The 22706-nt window shown below is 42.2% G+C and overlaps 2 protein-coding genes across 7 annotated transcripts in view; one reads left to right on the top strand and one right to left on the bottom strand.

Moving 5' to 3' along the window:
* The window catches only part of PWWP2A (PWWP domain containing 2A), a 44633-nt gene extending 28687 nt beyond the window's left edge, over window positions 1–15946 (top strand). For 2 of the 5 annotated variants that reach the window (XM_079770017.1, XM_079770013.1), the window contains exon 3: window positions 2394–10721. In XM_079770017.1, the coding sequence (XP_079626143.1) occupies window positions 2394–2407 (14 nt within the window). In that variant the 3' untranslated portion in view covers window positions 2408–10721. Of the gene's footprint in view, window positions 1–8; window positions 10722–12334 lie in introns of those variants that run through there. The other 3 variants (XR_013813480.1, XM_079770016.1, XM_079770015.1) reach the window with 3 other exon arrangements.
* The window catches only part of TTC1 (tetratricopeptide repeat domain 1), a 33105-nt gene continuing 21263 nt past the window's right edge, over window positions 10865–22706 (bottom strand). For both annotated transcript variants that reach the window (XM_079770028.1, XM_079770029.1), the window contains 4 exons: window positions 21714–21750; window positions 18631–18779; window positions 15953–16007; window positions 10865–11458 (listed from right to left, as the gene is read on the bottom strand). In XM_079770028.1, the coding sequence (XP_079626154.1) occupies window positions 11325–11458; window positions 15953–16007; window positions 18631–18779; window positions 21714–21750 (375 nt within the window). In that variant the 3' untranslated portion in view covers window positions 10865–11324. The remainder of the gene's footprint in view (window positions 11459–15952; window positions 16008–18630; window positions 18780–21713; window positions 21751–22706) is intronic.

Below are 22706 nucleotides of genomic sequence, written 5' to 3'. Positions count from 1 at the left end.
TACCATAGGTCTCAACAAATGGCAGCTATTACATCAGACAGTGACGAATCCTGCTGCTCCCTTACAGTGTCTGACAGACCACTGTGGATTCAGACTGGGAGCATTGACGTTAACAGTGAGACGGGCAGGTCTGTCTGTGTTCAGCCCTGCCACAGAGTGAAGAGGGCACCATGTCATCACTTGATCATTTCCAAAGTAGATGAGGCTAGATGTTAAAGGATTCATTAGTTCTTTTTCCTTAGCCTTCATTGGTAGCTGCATATCCCTTATGTAGGTGATTGCTTTAATGAGTCAAAATAACTTGTCATTTCGTATTACCTGCTGTGCTAAAAAGTAGAGCCAGCCTCCTTCGAGCTTCCAGGAATTGAGAGGAATTTTTCCTATGGTGGTAGAAGTTGGGTGTCAGATTGTAGAATTATGCCAAATAGCAACCGAGCCTCCCTGGATGGTCAAATAGTGGATTCCTTTATCTTTTCACTATTTCAACCTTTCTTTGTCACTTTTATTCATTACTTTAACTTCGTAGTCATTTCTTCTTAATGTATATATAAGAATATATATATATATTCATATATATTCTTAGTTAATCTCAAAACTATCATTTACAACTCAGTGGGTGGCAAGAGTGTGGCAATGTAGTTGTAATCTAAGCACATTTATGAAAACCTTGGATAATGCCTGAAAGGCTTATTTTGGGCTCTTAAACAGGAGGAAAGGTTTAGGGAATCCGTTATGCTGCTTTTGAATTTGTGATTTTTTTTTTTTGTTTTCCTGAATAAAGGCTATTCATTGGGCTGTATCACTGCATGAGCTGTAATTTGCAAGCTGGGTAGAATGGCACATTTTGGATCAGAGGTTGAGGTTGGGAAATTATGAACTCTTACCTGTATAGGGGTGGCAGCTACCCTTAAAATGATCTCTTGAGGGAATAGTGTCTTTGGTTTTTTTTTGCACCTCATATGAATAGTAAGATCTGCTACAATCCTTGACTTTCCTGCCGACTTGAATAGGCCTCACTGAGAATGAAGCCAACTATTGACAGTTGTAAATAGGAAATGGAAATGTACATGGGATTGGCTAGTTACTATTTTTCTTCTTAAACATATAAAAAGGATATTTGCTACCAAAGTTCTGAGTATTATATTAGTATAATTCTAAATACTTATTAGTATTATATTAGTAATTATACTAATATTAAACTAATATCTTAGTTTTAGAAAATAAACACTGCTCTTAGCTGAATGTGAAATTTTAAGTGCTAATCATTCTGTTTCTTCAGAAACAAGGAGTACACTCACCTTCCACTCTGTTGTATGCTGTGTTTATGGCTAGAAGTAATTTTTCATTGCTTAGGAAGATAGAATGCCCTGTGGAATTTATTTATAGGCTTTGATCCAGTAAGTGAATGAAGCATGGCAACCGTTGGAAATTAACATAGAAAAAGAGTTCTAGTAAAGAGTGGGAAAGGCGCGTACTGTGAAATGTTTGGAAGTTAAATATTGGGAAGAATGGGGATTTTCCTTTTCTTTTTGCATTCTGTATTTGTTTTGTCCGCTATTCCACTGAAAATACCACGTCTTTGGTTTAAAATACATTTGACCAAAAAACTCATTGTTCTCTCCACAGATCACCTCTTTTGGAAGTCAAACTCTTATTGATACTGGGGATTGTAGAGGATTTCAGTGGGGGTTTTCCCCACTTTTGCTATTAAAGGCAGGTTGGAATGTTAGGCATTCTGGTCACGGTATTGGGTAGTAATTTTCATAAGCCTTGTCCTTTCCAATGTTCTGTTCAGAGTCCTGCTTTTTGTAGGACTGGTCAGTCTAACCAGTGTGCACAAGTTGTCTTCTAGGACAAAATGGTGCTCTTGATGTCTCTGATGCTCGCGTCTACCTCTGGGGAGTCACCCCCCACCCTCTTTTTTTGCGCTTTGCACATGTGTGGACAGTGATCTGCAGTGGATTTTGACATAGCCGGGTTTTGTATATACATGCTTCTAAAGTCTGTAGGTAGCCTGTGCTAAAGCCAGGCTGCTGGTGCTTCACAGCAGTGCACAGCAGCTAAGCTGGCTCCCAACGCTTCGTGTTGGAACCTGTGAATGGCAGGGTAAAGAACAAAGCTACAGTTCCTTCTTTAGAAATTCTCAAGTGCAGATTGATAATGTGAAGATGACAACCATTTATTTGTTGGAAAGAACACGAATGCTTCTGCTGGTTTAGAGTGGCAGTAAGTTGTTTTCTCCAAAAAATTGGTCAAGTTTAACTGATTTAAAAGAAAAAAATCAGTTGTGATCTCACAATCTATATAGGACTTAATTAAACAAGGACATCACTTTTCTCATATAATTACTTGTGCTTAACTACATTTTCTTCCTTTTCTCTACTATATTTCAGCACAAAGACATTAGCAGGCTGCTGGTTTCATGGACCTGTACCACAATGACAGAGAACACCAGAGCACCAGGATTGAATGAAATTGGAGACTCAGATTTTTAAAGCTGCACTAAGAAGTAAATGTTCAGGCAGTGGTTAAAACCAACAGTCTCTAAAGGGCACCTGTAAATTGTGCTATATTAAACCGAAGAAAAGGTATTAGGGGGAATGTTTTCTAAAACAAACTTTTGCAATAAATTATGCATGAGTTGAGGAGAAAGGTGATGTGAAATACGCACACAAGAACTCATTTTATGTGCGAAGACAGTAACTTCTTTTGATTGTGAAGTTCTTATCAGGAGTTTGGACAGACCTAAAAGGCATGGGATGATGGCAGAAATGTTGAATTATCTTTCATACTAAAACTTTGTTCTTTCTCCAAGGTTTATGTTACTCAGTTCAGATATGAGCAAGGGTATTTCTAAAATGACTCGCCTGTGAAACCAGTGGTCACATATGCTGAGGCCAGTGTTTCCCTTCAGGGTGCCCCTGGAAACGACAGGAAAGATTTAACATCATCCTAAAAGGATGGCAAGGTACCCTCACCCCGAAAATTTGGACGTTTCTTTCTTTGATAAAGCAGGGCTGTGTTACCTTAATACATATTAAGATGTATTTATTTGCCACAAGTATTTAACATTTTGTGCACATTTTCATAATCCCATTCTTAACTTCTAAATTCTGAGTCAGAGTAGATAGGCTAGTGTTGATCTCAGAGTGATGTATACTCTGAGAGCTAGTTCTGAAATCTACTGAGCTGAAAAGGCGTTTACTCTTCCTATCATTACTGATTTTATTTAGATCCCAGAAGGTGAAAAGTCTGAATTCTGATGTGGCTCTCCCCCCCCCCCAGAGCTCCTCCTTCTGTGTAAGTGCAAGAAATGCTTACAGGTGTCAGGTGGGGCTTATCCCTGGGGAGCTAGCAGCAGAAACAGACCCAGAAAAGATGGTGTCAGGCTTTTCATGAATTCTTATCTTTGGAAAATACATATAAAAAGAAACCTTAATTTTTCTTTTTTAATGAGCGGAGATAACCAGATTGACCTGTTAGTGCTACATTTTTAAGGTATTTTATATTTGATGGTGCCGTACTTTCAATAATAATAAAAACTGAAGTTTTTTAGTGGCAATACCAATTTATTTTTTAAACCAGAAAGATAATCCTTATTGATTACTTAAAAAACAAGAAAAAGCCAAAAAACAATTCATTTAAAGCAACATAACCGAGCATTTGGCTTAAGTGTTCAAACTTTCCATAATCTTACTGTATAGGTTTAGAATTACTAAACTCCATACTCAGGATTAATAAAAGGTTCTGGGGGGAGTTTTAGAACATTTAATATACCTGACTAAGGACTTGTTTCACAACTCGAAGAAGAAAAGGTAGGCACTCTTGTTTCTGTGAGTAATGCAAATCCTAATTACACTGTAAGTAATTAAAAGTTGTGATTGCATTCTAAAATTGTCTTTTTGGAAAAGTATTTATCATGAAGTCATTATACATATGATGAAATCTGAAAAAGCTCAGGAACTACGCCAGCAGGGAGTCAAAGATTACAGGCCGCAGTGGCACCAGACTCTCTGCCCATCTTGTCTTTAGCTGTATTACCACCAGCAGTACCTTCCAGACTCCCTTCAAGAACCAGACAACAACTGCCATGTGAGTTGTATAATCAAGAGTTTTAAGTAAGCTTTAGCATTATTTGTGCAGAGTGATGGAAATGATAAAAGGCAAAAAAAATTGAGATCAGGCTTTAAAGATCTATTTTTTTCTCATGATAAATTCTCAAAAGGTGTTTTGTTATAAACCAGATTTTCATTAAAAAAAAAAAAAGAAACTTGGTGGTATTTAAAATCTAGGACATACCATGTTGCTATTTCACTTTCATTGCTTTAGTTGCTTAATATTTAAGCTATGCTTCATGCTACCTTTGTATTTCAAATCTTCAGAAGCCTATTTCATTTTGTAGACTTGAATGACAAATTTGTTTCTCATCTAAAGTATGCTGAGACATAAATGTTAAAAGAATGTTGTGTAACATCCAATAAAGTCTTGATATTTTTAAAAATTTAATTATTTATAAACTATTTACTTTCTAGGAGTTAGGTTTTAAAGGTTATTTTTTTCTCACTATTGAAATTCAACCACTAGGTGTCCTTTAAGGAGCTGTTTTAAGTAGCATTGCTTCCTTAGGAGAACCTGTAAGTTCTTCATCACTGGAGGGATTTTATGGGACTTCTTTATGTCTAAGCCTGGAGGAATGTGAATGATGGAAACAAGTATCTACTGGTGGGTTGGTTGTTTTTTTAAAGGAGTGCTGCCCTTATGGATAATTGGTTGCTTCTTTAAAAGCCCAGCACATCCAATGTGAAAGTGAGGTCAAGTCTTTGATCAGAAACACTCAGCTGTAAGGGAAAAAGTAGCCTCTTAAAACTTACCAGACAATTGAAGTTTTTCAGCACTGACCCAAAAACTCAGGTCAGTGTGTGTTTTTCCACTTGTGTAAAGCAATCCTTTGGAAGGCTGCCAGTTTTTCCAGAGTATACATGGAGTCTTTAATTGCAAACATTCTCCCATTTCAGCTTATCTAAATGAGTATAGAAAGGAGACCACTGGAATCTGGTAATATCTTTTCTTCCTCAAGTTTCTCACTAATGATAAGAGAGCTAGAGAGAACCCGGGACGGTAAATAAGCCATGAGCTCAGTATCTGCAAGGCCTACACGAGATCTCTTCCTCCTACCTCCATACCATGGTATCCACCTAATGGTGTCATGACGTGTGCCAGTATGTTTACAGACACAACTCCTACAAGATACAGGGAATGAGGGATGCAACCCATGGATACACTTAGGATCTTCTGGTGCTGTCTTCAGATAAGAAAATGTAAGTTCATATTCGTGCCCAGGAATCATGTGTGGACTGTATCAGCACCTCCCTGGGCATGCCACTGCAAATATGCACTGTGGCTAGAAGCTGTTTTACTGCTTTTATAGTTCATTTTTCTCTTTCAAGTAATGATGCCTCCCTCAGTCCTCAAATAGAGCATGCTGTGTTTTTAAAGCATACTTTTCTCTAGTGATGAGTGTCTTGCCAAATCTCTGCTTATTCACAATGAAATTTCATGGCCTAACAACTCCTTTGCTTAGATATCAAGAAGGTAATGAACCTGGACTGAAAGAAGATACAACTCGGGAATACTGTGCCAGAGGAAGGAAGAGCTGGCCAAACACAGAGGCTAGGTCATTGTCCTTAAGAACACTTCTGGGTTAGCCCTTTCATTATTCCCTCGTGAGGCACGTGAGAAGAAGCTTCTAACATTGGTGATATTAAGAGAAAGATGACATGGGTTCTAATCTTAGTTCTGAGATCTTCCTGACAGAAGAACCAGGCCTGGCCGCACTGGCCAGAATGGGGTGTGGAAAAGAAGTGTCTCACTCAAGCCCTTCAGTTTCTACTTAGCCAAGGCCCAAAACATGGGAGACAAGGGAATCTTTCCTTGAGCAAAATGTTCTACAATCTTGTGTTTTTGAATTCTAAGCTCAGCCCTAACTCATGTGGATCCTAAGTCAAAGCAGAAACCTGGGCTCTGAAGATGAACTGGATCAGCAGCATGAAGAGGTGGAGGGAGACTAATGTGTCCGGCCCCAGAAGAGCATAGTTGGCCTTCAGAAAGACAGACCACCTTACAGAAGGCAGTGACGGGCAATCCCTCACGTTTAAATGCAGCTGCTTTAAAGTCTGTAGAAGACGGGCTGGAAAAGCTTTTGCAGCAGAAGCTGAAGCTGTAGCTCCAGCCTGTGATGCCAACTCCGCCAATGGCAGAATCCAGTCCAAGTGTTACACAGCCCTAGCAAGTTGTCAGACCTTTCCTTCCAGTTGACTTTGCGAGGCAAATAGCATTCTATTTTGGGACCATCAAATCATCCCTACAAGTCTTGTCTTCATCTGTCGTGATACCTGAGCTTAGCAGCCCCAGTGCCCGATAGGAGTTCCCATTGAGAGAGGCCATGTTTTTCAGCAAGCCAGAAACTAGTAGCTGGGACTGAGTCACGGCCACAAATCGTTAGCTATGGGCTTCCTTGGCAGTGGGACAGCAAGCCCTGCTTTTAGCTCAGGGGAAAGAAAATGTGAGCTTCCAGTTTCCCCTTGAGTGAAAGGAAAAAGAAGGGGCGTCCTACTTCTAGTTCTGGCTGACAGAACCTGTGTGATGGAACCTATTCCTAGATGGTGGACGCCAGAGGGTTGGAAAATGTGAAGAAAACTGAGTATTTTTGTTGTGGAATATTTCAAACATTTGTAGAGGTACAGCAGTATAACAAAGCCCATGAACCCATCCCTAGCCTCAACCAGCTTGTAGCCAGGAAGACTGAAATTTCTGATGCTTTGAAATATGACAGCAGACTAGTCACTAGTTTTCATAACCTAGTTTTATAACTAGTTTGCCCCTTGAAGGGGCAGTTATTCTTATGCTCTGTGGTTATTTTTTACCACACCACTTTGGCTGGCTAGGAGCAAGTCATCCATTTCCTATTCTCAGTCTAGTGTAGGCTCAGGGCAGCTCTCACCTGATACAGGAAGTGACTGGGAATGATCGCGTCCTCCTCTGTACAGCTTTAATTGTGCAGTTCCCTGAAGGAACAGGTTTTCCAGTCACTTCTGGTAGAACGTGCACACATTTCCTTTTTTAAAGGATCCAGATGACAGGACAGCCTGTGACTTGCGTGGTGCAGAGGGGGCAGCCTGAAAGATAAGTTGCTTCAATTGCTCCAAGGAGGTTTTCCTAAGGTGGCAGATATGTACCAAGTACACAACAGACCGATAGGCATATTAGAGAAGTCAGGGAGGGGTGAGTTAGGGAGGTGAGCGGGAAGTGGTCACAGAAGACAACATGAACGGCAGCCACCTTGGCTGCAGGTTCACAGGCTGCACCCACGAGACTGCTGCAGCTCTAGGCCTGCCCTTTATTTCAAGGGCAAGCTTAAGGTAACAGGAAGTTTTGCTAAACCAGTTTATAAAGGACAAGATTTACAGATGTGCTTACCTGGGGGATCAGAGCTGAGACATCTTTAGTCAGGTTTACATTTAACACCTGCTGCCTGTTCCCCTGGGAATCTAATCAAGTAGTAAAATGCACTAAAAAAAGTCCAGGTCTGCTCTTCCTGAATGTGTCTGGATTTTAGCTTATGATCTGTTTGAAGCTGTTCAGCAGTCGTCTAGAGGTCAGCTCGGAGACCAGAGGCACACCACAAATACTCCTCAGGCCCAACAACATTTCCTGGGAGCTGTGCCCTACTTCAACTACGCAAAATATTAGAAATACACTTGGCATTTACGAGTTAAACAAAAACTTGTGACTTTGACAATACCTGAGCAATCTGAAGGTCCAAAGTGTGAGGGCTTGTCATTTTACTGAAGCTCAGATGTGGGCCCAGGGCCGTGATGTTCACGTCATTAGCTAGTAGGTTCGGCCACTCCATATCCTCACCCAGTGAGACAGTCTATTCCTATAAGTACAACAACTCGTAAAACCATAGGATATTGGGGGGTGGGGGCCATGGAGCAAGAGGATAGAAATAACCCAGATGCATTGCTTGTGATGGAAGGGAAACATGCAGAAAGTTGGTTCTAGAAAGAGGCTGGATTTCAAGAATAGAATTTCGGACCCAAGATGTGAAGACAACTACAGAAACCACCAGCTGGTGTGAATTTGTAGTAACAGTCCCAGTTTCCCGGGTAAGCCTACAGAGGCTCCAGTGGATGGAAAAGCTGCTCGTGTGAAAGTTGGAGAGGTGATTAAGAGACAGTGCAGACATAGAGGATATGAGATTCAATGTAAATGTGATCTAGGAGAAAGTGGGGAAGCTGACACTAGAGGACAAATTGGGGATTTCTGAAAGTCTCAAGACAAGTCCTTACAAATATCTAAGATGCAAAATTCAAAATTTAAAAATCAGAAGACATGCTTACAAACCAGTTTGAACATTCAATATCTGAGGACATTCTACATGGCTACACAGGATGGGCTCACTTGATTTTAAGGGGCTTTCTTTACAAACCTACTTTTTAAAAAAAATTCTTTATTGTTTAAAGTATTACATGAGGCTCCTTTTCCCCCCCCATTGATCTCTCCCCAGCCACTCCCAAACCCAAGCCCTCACCCCCACTACCGTCCATTGGTTTTGCTCGTATGCATGCATACAAGTTAAGCTGCGACTACTAAATTCACTATTGAGAAATCCTAGCTGAGCCCTCCAAAGTGGTCAGAACTGCACACCTATGCAAACAAAAAACACTGCAGAAACTGAACTCGGCCCTGATGAGGTGAAGACCACAGGTTGTCTTTCACTGCCTCCCACCACATTCTCTGGGAGGTGACAAGTAGCACATAAACCTAAGCTGACATTTGAATCACTTGCTGGATCTTAAAATTTTGATAATAACTAGTTGCTACTTATCTTGAGATAACATTGGTTAGCAGCAAAGGAGACATTTTAAAACAGGTACTGAATAAAGAGCACAGGATCTGAACACTCGGGTAGTGATAGTTCGCATAGACCACTTACTGAGCAATGTCCTTTCACACTAATTTACTAAGTTTCTAGTAGAGCAGCAGTGCTATTTTGAATGTAAATATGGCCCTTACCTTCTAGGAGCTCTTGGTCTATTCATAGGTTAAAACAAAACATGTCTTTGAGCCTTCAAAAACACTCTAGAAGGAGATCCAAAATTATTTTGATCCATTGCAACAGCATTGGAATAAGAATACATACAATGTCACAGTGTGATCACCTTAAAAGTAAATTTTGGCATACTTGTTTTGGTTGGAGGAAGGCATCACTGAACTTTAAATCATACTTGAGCAACAGTAGGCAAACAGGCCACCTTCCTTACACTAATGTCTACTTTTCAACAGTTTAAAGGTTCTTCTATTGTCAAATGTTTTCAAAATGTTTGAATCTACCATTCCCCCCAGATTTTGGAAGTAGAGAAATAACAGTGGTACATAAAAACTTCTAGGCTTAAGCAAACTTCATTTCTTTCCATATACGTTACTTGGCCCACTCACTAGAGGCATTTAACGTGGGCCTTGTTTGGCGTCCCGTAAGATTTCAGGAGGGTAGGGGGAGGGGAGGCCTAAAAAGCAACACCTCTACACCCTGCAGGAAGGGTAGTGTCTTCACCAGGGCTATTTCTAGGCAAACAAGATTCCTATTCCTTGGAGTTAAGCTAGTCCTTCAGGAATCTCAGTCCCAACCTTTGCTTAGTCTCAGCCATTGAACTCAAGTCTAAGCAAAATATAGTCCATAACATTTTCATAGTAATATTAAGGGATTATCTGTTTTTCACCACCATTCTGTCATGAGCATGCAGAATTTCCCAGACTGCATGATGTGATACTGTGACAATATGAGAAGTCTCATGTTAAAGAGATTTGCAAATATGTAGAATGTCACTCTTACTAAAATGTGCTTTGTTTTGGAAGATATTTTTCTAGGAATATTTATGTTAATATGAAATGTATTTACTTTTAAAGAATTAACTAAATATTTAAGACATTTAATTCTAACATACATATCAACAGATATAATCCACACGAGCCAAAATATTCTTTAAATGTTTTTGAGTGGAAAGGGTTCTGAGAACGACTCCAGCCGACATGGCCACGCAAGAAGCACTTGCCACTGATGCTGCACCCCCCAGTTTTATGTTTCCAGGACACGCACAGGATTTCTCACACCTTTTGGGGAAAATTTACCATAAAAGAATAAAACAAAATTAGCAATGTTCTTTCTCCCTCTCCCCTAGTAAATTCTATGGAGAATTTCTTTTCAATCTGGGAGATAAGCTTAGCAAATCAAAGCCAATATTGCGCATAATTCTGCTATCTATCCACAAAGCAATAGCCTAAAGGGCTTTGAGAAGAGATCAAAGCACAGTCCTTACCTTGGGGATGGGACTACTGCATGCCAGAGTTATACATGTACTTCATTTCTGAGATGAAACACGGCACTGCCTTTGTCACAAACCAGCAAAACTGGAAGCTTTTCACCAGCATCGACAAATGAATAAAAACCCAAGTAAACACCTACCTTTGAAACCTCTGGGTTCATTGTAGTCTAAAAGAATGTTTTATTGTGGGATTCACATATCATTCCTGAATGAAGCTATTTTAAGTTGAAAATAAGAGAGATGCTTGGTCAAAAAAATGATTTTATAACATCTGTGCAAACCTGGGGAGGGCCAAAGCTTGAGGTGGTTTCTGAAGTCAAGTACACAGTAGAATGGTCAACTTTTTCAAGGTCATCCTCAAGATGCAACTAAGACTTCAGGCAAATCTGTGGAGTCCAGTAACAATAAACTGAACACTGCTCCCAGAGCCAGAGAAGCCTTCTGCTTCAGCTGTCATGGGGACAAAATCCACAGGCTCAGACTGTCACAGAAAGCATTTATTACCACAGAGGAAATCAGGAGCCCACGCCGGGCAGCCTGGGCAGTGCGTGTGATTGGGAGAGGGGGCAGTAGGCAGGACCCCCATCAGTCATGTCTGGGCAGTCTGACCAGCAGGTTTGCTCGGTCCAGGAGAGCTGGCGTCTGGGCTTGTATGTTTGTATGGCTCAGGAGGTCAGCCTTAACAGGCTCCTCCTGGACAAAACAAAGGACAACAGCTGCACAGATACCACCTTAAAATGGAAATCAAATTAGGTTCATTACATCAGGAAGTACACTTCACCCTGATGATAAAACACAAGGAAAGGTGCAGTGGGGTCTACTGGATGGCCTATCAGATAAGATGCTTTTAGAACGTAAACATTGGCAGGGCCTTTCCCCTTGCGACCAGTAAGCAGCACACAATTTACTAGCCAGCTTTAAAAGTTACTGTTATCTCTGCTATCTGTTATTATTTGGATTTTGAACAAAATTGATGGAGTAGGAGCCAGTAGAGGAATCCTGTTTGATCTGAAAATTTTCTGTGGAGAGTCCAAAAGGTCGGAGAACCAAGTTCCCAAGATCTTTTAGTTTACCTGCAATGTAAAAGCGAAAACGCAAATAAATATGGGGAATGAACAGAAGCAGGAAGACCCCCATTGAGCTTGCCTTACTATCCGATTACAAAATATAAAGAGCATATCTTGGTAGTTACAGAAACTCCTGCTTTTAAAATGAGGAGGCCTCAGTCCCCACCTCCCCCTCTGGAGTGCAGTCACTTTGACGCCATCCACCCTGGAACCTGTGTGTACATGAGCGGGAGGGAGCCCAGCTGGCTCCTGGGACAGCAAAGCTTCCTGTCCAAACTGGTCAGAACCATCGAAGGACATAGACTTTGGGGTGAGGGGTGGCCGAATCACCTGCTGCTCCAGGTAAACAAGGGCACCCTGCCAATCCCCCGCCTGGCGGTGGGCCACAGGCCTCTCCATGTCTGTTCTCTAAGAAACAGCAGCAGCCATCTGAATCTAATTCCACTTAGCAGATTTCTACTGATTTCAAATTCAAGAGCCTCCTACTTTTCTACGTAAGGCCTCAACTGGATTCCACACCAAACTCATCACTTCTCGGGGAAGAGGTGATCTCGTTCATTTGCACAAGCCTGTCAACCTCAATAGTCCAGCCTTCTCTCCCCAAGTTTCAGGCTTTAACTACCAGCGACTTCCTGTCCTAAAGCCAGAACTGAGACACATGGTGTAACCAAGGGATTTTATGCTGATTCTACATACAAGAAAGTCATGGAGCTTGTATGTCAATAGTTGAGGGAGTTTCTAGAACATTTGAGAGATTCTTAGAGATTTATGGGGCAAAGGGATGGAATATTTGAAACCAGGAGTGTTTTAGAAAATATTGGCTAGGATGAGTGAGAAAACAGTTTCAATCCTTTCTAAAACTGTTCTTAATTTTTCTTGCAGGTCTGCTTCCAATGGAGATGAGAATGGGGGTAAAAGGGAAAGAAACCCCCATCTCCAGAGGTACAGGGTCCTCCCATCTTATCCCTGTTAGCAGCTTTGTCCCTCTGAGGCCTCCCCTCTTGAAGTAAAGCCCAGTTAAAGAACATAAAGATGCTGCCCTTCAAATGTCCAGGCCTGTACTAATAACTCATGGAAAGAACTTTTGGTTTCGTTCTAAGATTTATCCCTCTGAAGCTCACCACGTCCTGAGAAAGCTCCAGGAACGCAGGGCAACCATTCTCCAGGCAGGCTTCCCAAACATAAACCTGGAACACATGCTCAGTGCTTCTCTTTAAGGAGCATCACTGGTGTGGAACTCGTCCCTGCACACGGGGGTAGCACAGAGCATGGTCTTGGTAGAGAAATGCAGGGATGGGGACCACAACAAGCAGAGACAAGATGGGGCATCCTCAGGAAAGTGTCACCCAAACTTTGGCAGTCTGTCTTGGCGTTGAGGAGAGGGAGGAAATGAACATTTTAAGGAGCCAAATAAAATGTCCCTGCTGGCATAATCTGCGGCTCCTCCTACACAGTGAGTGAGCATGCATCTTGAGAGTCCCCGAAGGGCAGTTCCACTGGAGGAACCCCTGTCCAGGGCCACTACCTGGGTGGAGGGTTCACTGCAGGCCCCTCCCCAGGTAGGCAGGAGTGAGCAGTGTGTCCAATGGGCAGAAAGGGAGGGGGGAGGGTGCATGGCATCAGGTTTAGGTTCCCACAAGCCAGGCCCAGCGTCTATGGTTCTTGTGTCATAGGGAAGGCCACTGATGGTTTAAGTACTGAGCTTTTGGGGTTGTTAGTGCTGTGACAGAGTAAAGAATGAACCAGAAGAGGAGAGCCTGGAGGTGGCTGACAGAAAGGCAGTGCCCCATTGTGGGAAAGAGGCCCTTTATTCACTGACCAAACATCTGAATGTCTACGATGTTGGGTAAAGCAACTCAGAAATCAGAGGGGGGCCAGTGGAACATAAGGGAACAGCGCAAAACTTTCTGGTTGGACCAACAAGTTTCTAGCGTCTGAAAAGTTCACCTTTTGCTGTTTAAGATGATGGCAGAGAAGCACCTTCAGTAACGATCATGCTCCTAAAGAGATGCACAATCGCACACATGAATTTTCCTGCTGCTGAGAGTCAGGTTGGACACTCAGACAAAAAGCAGCTTCCTGTGCCTAAGACAGGATCATTTGCCAAACTGGCCTATGTGCCACACTTCTCACTAGTGGCCAAATTCCACCCCCACTCTGCCATCCCGGCAGTCATCAGTTAGGTTTCCTTATTACCCCTGTAGCAAATCTGGCACCGTCACTCAGCCTGACTTTGGGGAGCTCTGTCCAGGACATCTCTTTCCACTTATCACATCACTGACCCCACACCTGAGATCCTTCAGGCCTCAGATCCCCTGCCTTTCATGGCCATGAGGTTAATCTGTCGAGAGAAAGGGACAACAGCAAACACTCCCGTTGTGACCACTTTCCTCAAATATGAAGCCAATCGGATTGTCCTGTGCTCAGCAAGGACTGTGGCCCTGGGGCTGAGGCCACCAGGTCCCCACTCCTGTTCTGATGACATTTATAAATGACAGGCTAGGAAGGGAGGGCAGAGTATGTTTTACCCATTCCGAATTCCAATCAGGATTTTTCCCCCTAAGGAGGGGGTATATAGGTCTCTAACAAAAGAAAGTCAAGTTACAGAGAGAAAAGAAAACCTGAATAAAAGCTCATTTTGTTCAATAACCACATAACTTCCTAACACCAAGCAGTTTTTTAAATCTTTAACTACCAGTGCTCCAGCAGAAGCTACCATTCCCACAGAAACTCGCACAAAAAATCGTGCCAAGTCCACGGCAAAAGCTTGCTCCACTTCTAGGGAAGTGACATTATTTTGCACTCAGAACGACTACCCTCCAAGGATCTCACGGCACACGAACCACAGCCACGCCACCCGTAACAAGGAGGGGAGAACAGAAAGCTCTTGTGGGGCTCAGTCCATGCAGTGATTTCTCCCCTCCAGGCTCTCCGATGGCAGGTAACACCCACAAGCAATACTTTATTCATGACCCTTATATTCATTAACAAAAAAGAATCCAGCTATTCATACTATTCACGTGTAACAACAAACCGACTATCACTTACCAAGAACTTAAATTAAGTGGGATGGGAGATTTCATTACAGAAGCAACTGAAGGAATTAATTCAACTTGAATATTTCACATGGAGGGAAAAATATAAGTAAAATCCAAAGCCATGAAGACAGGGCTCATAGAATTTACAGTGACAGGGACAGATGGAAGTTTTGATCCCAGCTGCCATTGACGACACAATCAGGCTCAGTTTGCACTCATTCCTTCACGGTTTTGCACAAAGCCTGGAGAGCACTGCCTAGTTGTCTTTCCCATGTCCACTGTGGTCATTCATAAAGCCATCTCTTTCAGCAGGAAGTCTAGCTCAGCTAAATGCACATACTTTTTTGGGGGGCTAAAATAAAGCATCATTGTTAGAATAGGAGAGAAACGCTCTTTTTTTGACAAAAGAGTATCTCCAAAATAACTTTTCTGCTCAAACATGGTGTAAAGTTTAATTAAATAAGTAAATTAGAGAAAGAGCCTTTTGGGGAAGAACTGGGGAAGGCTCTCTAGAAATTGCCAGTCTGAAGCAGCTCTCCCTGGAGCCTGTGTCCAGCCAGCAGGGTCGGAGGGCTGTGGATTGCCTGGGCTAATGGGCTCTTCTCAACCAGCTCTCTGATCTATCAGAGTGAACCATGGGGAAATTTGTTCTCATTCTCTGGATCCCGACGCTTACAGCTCATAAAAGGCCAGGCTCAATTTATTGTAAAAGATTTTTCCTTTAGGCACATGCGACTGCAATATATTAAATGTAAGTCACGTGACAGATTTAGAAAATATTCATAAGAAAGATCCTATACTCGATCTTGAGTAGGGAAACATCAAGTTATAAGCGGAATATGCTGGGCAGACTGTTCATGAGAGGGGTTCTCTGAATCCAGCTAAAAAACACTGGCAAACAAGACAAGTAACTAAAACATAGATCAAAAGAATCCATTTGCCCTACCCTCCACTCACAGCCTTTCCCCACCTCCCCGTTTACGCCTAATCCCTGCCTTCTCACGTCTCCTCAAAGAGACTCAATGCATTTTCAAAACAAATTCCCTTGATTCTGCCATGGTACTGGCCGGTAGTGTCAGCATCCTAATGAACTTAAAGCCTTAGGCTGTTTACTCAGTGAAGAAACTCAACTGTTCTCATGACACTCATGATCTGAAATGCAGGTTGCTGGTATCCCAGGTTGGAAACTGTGTTTGCATTCTTTTAGGCAGGGAAAATTTCCAAGAAAAATAAACAGCAGTTTGGGTTTTGAAAAGCTGACACCCTCTGTAAACCACAGTGCTCCCCCTGGAGTGAAACAGCTAAGAGCTCACTAGCCCCACGGAACTGCCGCCCACAACAAATGGAAGGCCCAGAAGTCGTTGCAAACTGTTGTGTTTCCCTTGAAAAAAAATACTGCTGTCCCTGGGACCCACGCTTCCCAGATACTTATGGTCAAGATAAATAAGAGAAGCAAACTTACCTAACATCTCTTCCTTCAGCCTTTCATTTCGTTCTTCAATTTGCTTAGGTAATCTCTGCGGGAAAAGAGGAGAAACCGGGGCTGGTAAAAAATCCCTCAGCTTTATTTTGAATTTGAGAAACATTAAAAACGAATGTGAATGTGAGATAAGGTAAAGTACAGATATGTGATATTAAATAAAAAATATTTTTAATTTAATATCACAATCACTGTTTGTGGGTGAGCCACATGAAGGTAGGAGTTTTGTTTAGTTCACTGCTCTACGTCCAGTTCTTGGCAACAGTGGCCCAAGGAAAACCTCAATAAAGATGTGGTGACCAAACATATACACAAAAAATGTCTGAAAGGATACTTACCAGAATTTTACAATGGTATGTATACTTAGGTGGTGGGATTATGGGTGATATTTTAAATTTTTTTGCTCATTTATATATTTTTTACCTTGAAGTCCTTTCTTTATAGAATCTAATTTACTGAGAAAATCAGATCGACAATGGATGTTTTCAACCTTGGCACTATTGGCATTTTGGACTAGGACATTCTTTGTTAAGTCTTGTGCACTGTAGGATGTGGAGAGCAACTCTGGCCTCTACCTACTTAAGACGTCAATAGTACCATTCCAGTCATGACAACGTCTCCAGACACGGCCAAATGTCCCCGGGAACCAGATCATTCCTGAGAACCACTCATCTAGATTAGAGTCTCTTTTGGTCCCTTTTTGCTCTGTAATTGGCCCCAAGTACTCTGAGATTCCAGTAATAACTCTATTATAAGAATTAAAAATAAAATAAATTCTTTATGCATATAACAACTAGCATAAAAGGCTTCCTTTCACAGAAGGCTTAAAACTAATATGACAGGATAAAGGCTACCAAGAATTTGGCCAATGTTTTAAGTATTCCGTTTCCTCATGTCAAAGTTAGTTGATCTTACCACCATTCAGAGATATGTTAAAAGTCAAATAAAGGACTAAAACTGGTTTCAAATTGCTTATGTATTTTAATTATCCAAACCAGGCTATCTCCCATTACTCCATTTCTAGATAAATAAGAGATCTGTTATTATGGAAGGAAGTATGCATAAAAACAGAGCAAAACAAAACTCAAACCACCTAGGATATTAATGCAAAAAGATCAGTCAACATTTCTCAGGTTTGCTCAGTAGAATAATCATTCCAAGAGAGAAGTGGGAAATCCTGCAGAGCAGGGCAGACAGGAAATAGAAACAAGTGAAGGAATCGGCAGAAGGCAGTATGGAGCAGCGTGGCCAGTAGTGGGATGGGAGAGATCCAGCCAGATGGTGCATACAGGAGTTCAAGAAGAACCCGGTATGTCCACATCTTCCAATTTTTAAAAAATATACTTTTATTGATTTCAGAGAGGAAGGGAGAGGATAGAAATAATGATGAGAGAGAATCATCAATTGGCTGCCCCCTGCACGCCCCCCACTGGGGATCGAGCCCACACCCCAGGCATGTGCCCTGACTGGCATGGAACTATGACCTCCTGGTTCATAGGTCAACGCTCAACCACTGAGCCACACTGGCCAGGACTTCCTATTTATTTTCAAGAGTATGCTTTGATTTTTATCTAATCAAATCTTCCCATTTTTCAATATTGGCAAGTGGCCTCAATTAAAAGCAAACAAACACAAAGCTGGCTTAAACAAAACATGTCTGTAGATCCCCACTCCTATCTGCTGGCCCATGCTCTCCCAGGCATGCTGGGGTGCAAGACAGGCCTCTCCACCCGAACGGCTCTCTGCAGAGGGTGGCAGTGAAGAGAGCTGTTTAGTTCAAGTCAGGTTTCTCAAATTGATTTGAACACCCATTATTATGGGGTAATAACATGTGCACATCCAATTCAGTAGTACATCCTTTAGAATATATGCTGCTCTATGCATTAGGGACAATCACAGAGTGGTTTTAGAGGTAAAGTACAAACCTGGAGTTATTTTTAAAGTGAGGAAGCAGTAACATTTAGCTAATTTACAACTGACATGAAAATTAGCCTAGCCAGCATGGCTCAGTGATTGAGTGTTGACCTATGAACCAGGAAGTTACAGTTTGATTCCTAGTCAGAAAACATGTGGGCTCGATCCCCAGTGTGGGTCATGCAGAAGGCAGCTGATCAATGATTCTTTATCACTGATGTTTCTCTCTCTCCCTTCCTCTCTGAAATCAATAAAAATATATTTAAAAAATTATAACATCTAGAAGCAAAAGGAATGCAGTGTCGGAGATAAGACTAGAAGTCATTTTAAAAAGGACAAGAAGATTAATTTAGGATATATTCAATTGCAAATGTGTTAGGCCTATGACAATAAATAGAAACTTGGTGACTGAATAAGAAAAAGGATGGATAGAAAACCAGAAATTCCTTACCTATAACACTTAAGACTCACTGGTCTGAACTGTACTACAGTGGACAAGACTGTCCTAGTCCAACAATGAAGTAAGATTTCTGTCAACCCTAGAGACGAAAGGTTTATACAGGTAACACATTGAGGATGGAGTTTAAATGGCACATGGTGAGTCTCTGGCTACCACTTTCAAGTTCTGTTGCCCATATATTGTGATAGGCTCCCCAAGAGTATAGAAATGGAATGCAGTTGTGTCCCAAGGATTATTTAAGGCTCACTGAGTAGCAACACAAGGAAAAGAAAAGAATGAGGTTTACCATACAAGCTTCCCTGGCTTGGTGCACTGATGGGTCTTTTTCTAGAATGGACTTGTAGTCTTCCAGGGCTTCATCGAGCTTGTCAGTGCTCTCGTACAGCTCCGCTCTCCTCAGCAAGGCCCTGATGTAACTGGGGTTTAGCTGAATGGCTGTAAAAGGAGAAGAGGTAACTGTTACCATGAAAAATAAGGGCCTATACATACTCAGCCATATCAAGTCTCTTAACCCTTTGTACGCCATAAGAGTCTATAGACGCAAGTGGATGGTTTCTGTTTAGGACATGTGGCATTAACTGGTTAATCAACCATCATTCAGGGTCTAAAGGAAGAGCCATTTGTCCAAGGCTATACCTGAGGCCAGCAAGCTTTTTCTGGAAAGGGCAAGACTAAAGATTTCAGGCTTTGCAGGACAGACCGTCTGTCACAGCTACTCAACTCTGCTATTGTAGCATGAAGCAACCAGACAGTGCCTGAGCCAACAAGGCGGGTGTGTTCCCATAAACCTTTACTGATGCCGAGACTCGAACTTCACATAATTTTCATGTGTCACAAAATATTATTTCTCATGGATGTCGGTTCCAAACACAAATCCTCTCCTTTTCCTGACATGGCTCCTCCTCTTTGGACCGCAGCTGGAAATGACTGTTGCCCACTGTACGCCCTGCTAACCAAGCTTACAAGGCATCTTCTCATCATTTGGTTACAGAGAAAGGAACTCTGAAAATCAGCAGTTTGTTCCTAATTTACAGTTTTCAAAGCCACACATCACACACAGATTAAGGTTAAATTCCTTCTTCCAAACAAAACTACATTCAGAATTAGTTCCAGCCCAAGATAGTAATAGATTAGAAGTAGTTAGCTACATTCTAATGTAGCAATAGTTTAATTCAGGTACTAAAAAAGAAATAAGAAATACAAAGAAAAAGCCCCAGTAGAGGGGATGATGAATGTAAAAAAAAAAAAAAAAAATAGAAGAGAGAACTCATGCTTACTATGAGAGTTGGACTAGACAGCATAAGGTTCTTTCTAACCCTATGGTTTTCTCAAAGAAATTATTATATAAAGAGAGGAAAACAAACAAAAATACAAATTATGAAAAGTAATAATTAGCTAGTAAACCTCATGAGTAGTAAGATGCAAGGAAAAGTGATTATGTATGTTCTCCATACCAAGCTGGTTAGAAAGGTAAGAAAAACTGGCCCATCAAAAATTTTTTGACTGGCTTATTTCACTTAGCATAATGCTCTCCAGTGAAATAAGCCAGTCAGTGAAAGAAAAATACCACATGATCTCACTCATTTATGGATAATAAAGAACATTATAAACTGATGAACAAAAAGATACAGAGGCAGAGAAGCATCGAATAGACTGTCAAACAACAGTGGGAAGGCTGGGGAGGTATGGGGGGCGGGGGGAGGTAAGAGATCAACCAAAGGACTTGTATGCATGCATATAAACATAACCAATGGACGCAAGACACTGGGCGGGGGGTGAGGGCATGTGCCGGGGGGCAGGGGAGGCTGGGGGAAGGTCAATTGGGAAGAAAAAAAAGGAGACATATGTACTACTATTTGTAATACTTTAAACAATAAAAAAAAGGAAAATAAAAATAAATTTTTTGAAAACAAAACAATAGTGATCCTAAGTCTAGGTGTCTCTAGGTTGGTGGGATGGAAAGACTCTGATAGAACTCAGATAAAAAGTGGCAGTCTTGATTCAGTGTGTGGAACCTGAAAGGGTAATTAAAATGATGGCAAATAGGTTTAGAAGAATTATTACATCTGAAGAGTACCAATTCCCAACAGAAACTGCCCCTTACCCCCGCACACACAGATCCAGATGCCTGATAGCAGCTAAGATCTTCAGTTTCAATTTCAAAGTAAAGTAATTTGGACACTATAGGAAGTAAATTCTGTTTCAGCAGATTCTGCTGCCAAGGTAGCTCTGCATTTTTCTTCACATATCCTATCTAATAAAGAGGGAATATGCAAATTGACCTGCACTACATCACAAAGATGGCTGCACCCACAGCTGAGGCCAAGTTCCCAAAAGGAGCCTTAATGAGCAATCAGCAGGGACCTGAGGCTACACCCTCCCCCGCACCCGTGGGGCTTGACAGGGGACCTCAGGCTGTGTCCCCCACCCGGCAGGGCTTGACAGGGGACCTCAAGGTGCGCTTCCTGTCCTGGTGCTGGGCTAGGGGACCTCAGGCTGCTCCCCCTGCCCCAGTGCCAGGCCGGGGGACCTCAGGCTGTGCCCCTCACCCGGCAGGGCTTGACAGGGGACCTGAGGCTGCGCCCCCCTGCGGTGGGGCTTGATGGGGGACCTGACCTGAGGCTGTGTCCCCCCTGCCTGGCAGGGCTTGACGGGGGAACCTCAGGCCATGTCCCCCACCCAGCGGGGCTTGACAGGGGATCTCAGGCCGTGTCTCCCACCTGGCAGGGCTTGACGGGGGACTTCAAGGCACGCCCCCCTGCCCTGGTCTGGGCTGGGAGACCTTAGGCCACGCCCCCCGTCCTGGTGCTGGGCCAGGGGACTTGAGGCTATGCCCCCTGCCTGGCAGGGCTTGACAAGGGTGGGACTGGCTGGGTCTGGATCTAGCCCAATGGGAGGGGGCTGGCCAGGTCTGGGTCTCACGTGATTTTGAGGTGCATGTGGGTGGGCGGGGACTTGACTCTGGGTCCCATGGTGAGCCCCAGACTCTGACAGGAGGAAGGTTTTCATATACATTTTACTAATTTTCTTTCATCTCTGACACTTCTATTAGAAAGGGCAAATATCAATATTAATTTATTTCCTCTAATTAATCCCCTTTTAATGTGCACGAATTTCGTGCACTGGGTCACTAGTTTATTTATAAGCCAGGATAAACAGACTCAACTATCCATTCAAGAGCACACTTACACTAAGGTGACTACTACATAATGCCTCTGAGAAGGGCTAAACCATAAAGCTACTTCTTTAAAGGCCTCAGAGGAAGGGGGCACAGGTACAGGTCACACCCGACCCAGAGCCTCTGTCTCTGTTGGTCTAGCTGAGGTGAGGCTCTTAATGTTAACATGTAACAAGACCAAAAAGTTGTACCTTTGCTGCAGTCACTGATGGCCATCTCTTTCTTGTCCTAAAAGGAAATATAAGATTAATATGTGTCACCCTGTTTCTATCTTAATGGTCCAAAGGCTCAATGACAAAGCTGATCATTAATAATTGCTTATGGAGATGCAGAATGCTCTTCAAAGAAAACACACAAAAACATGCAACTTACTTCCAAGCTAAAATTCAAACATGGTGACTTGAAAGTCTTCTGGCTACAAAATATTCAAGTAGCTTCTTCCTAAATATCTTAACCTTTTGCACTCGGATGTCGAGTGTGACTCGACACGGTTAGCATTAGAATAAAGGAATCGAGAAAAAAGCAAGCGAGTGCAAAGGGTTAAAGACTGTTGTCATGGACCTATTTGATTTGCAAGATGCTCTATGTCAGAATGCTGATACTGAGAAAACTTTGTGATCAATAAACAGGGCAAATGACTAAAATATGGATAACTGAATTAATAACCCTCCTCTTTGGCTAGCTGACCCAAAGTGATATCTTCTAGAAAGTATACAAATGGTATGTCTACAACAACACAGTGTGGCTTGTCATGCAGTCTCAGTTAAAACCTCAATTCATCCACTGTTGAAACAAAGATACACAACCACCTACCAAATGAGACCCCTCACTGACTGAGCTGCTGAATCGAGAAGCATGACACAGTGGACAGAACACCAATGTCGAATGAACCTGACTCTTGTTCCAGCTCTGACACCAACCTGCTGTTTAACTCCCCCAGTTCTAAAATGTCTATTTCCCCCAATTAGTATTCTACAATGTGACAGAAATGATAGTTCAAATAAATGTTCAACAATTCTGTAATAGCTACTGTAGCAAATACTAAATATTTTGCAGAGTATTTCAGAGCAATGTCTACCAAACTGAATTTTAGGATTTAATTAAAAACAGTTCCAGGCTGGGGAGCGAAGGCTGAATGGGTGCAGGGTATCCTTCTGGGGTCAAGAATAAGTTCTGGTACCAAA

The sequence above is a fragment of the Cnephaeus nilssonii genome (assembly GCF_951640355.1).
Source record: "Cnephaeus nilssonii genome assembly, chromosome: 5".
Classification (NCBI taxonomy): Eukaryota; Metazoa; Chordata; class Mammalia; order Chiroptera; family Vespertilionidae; genus Cnephaeus; species Cnephaeus nilssonii.
Note: the sequence above shows the minus strand (reverse complement) of the source record. Positions and strands in the feature narration are given on the sequence as shown.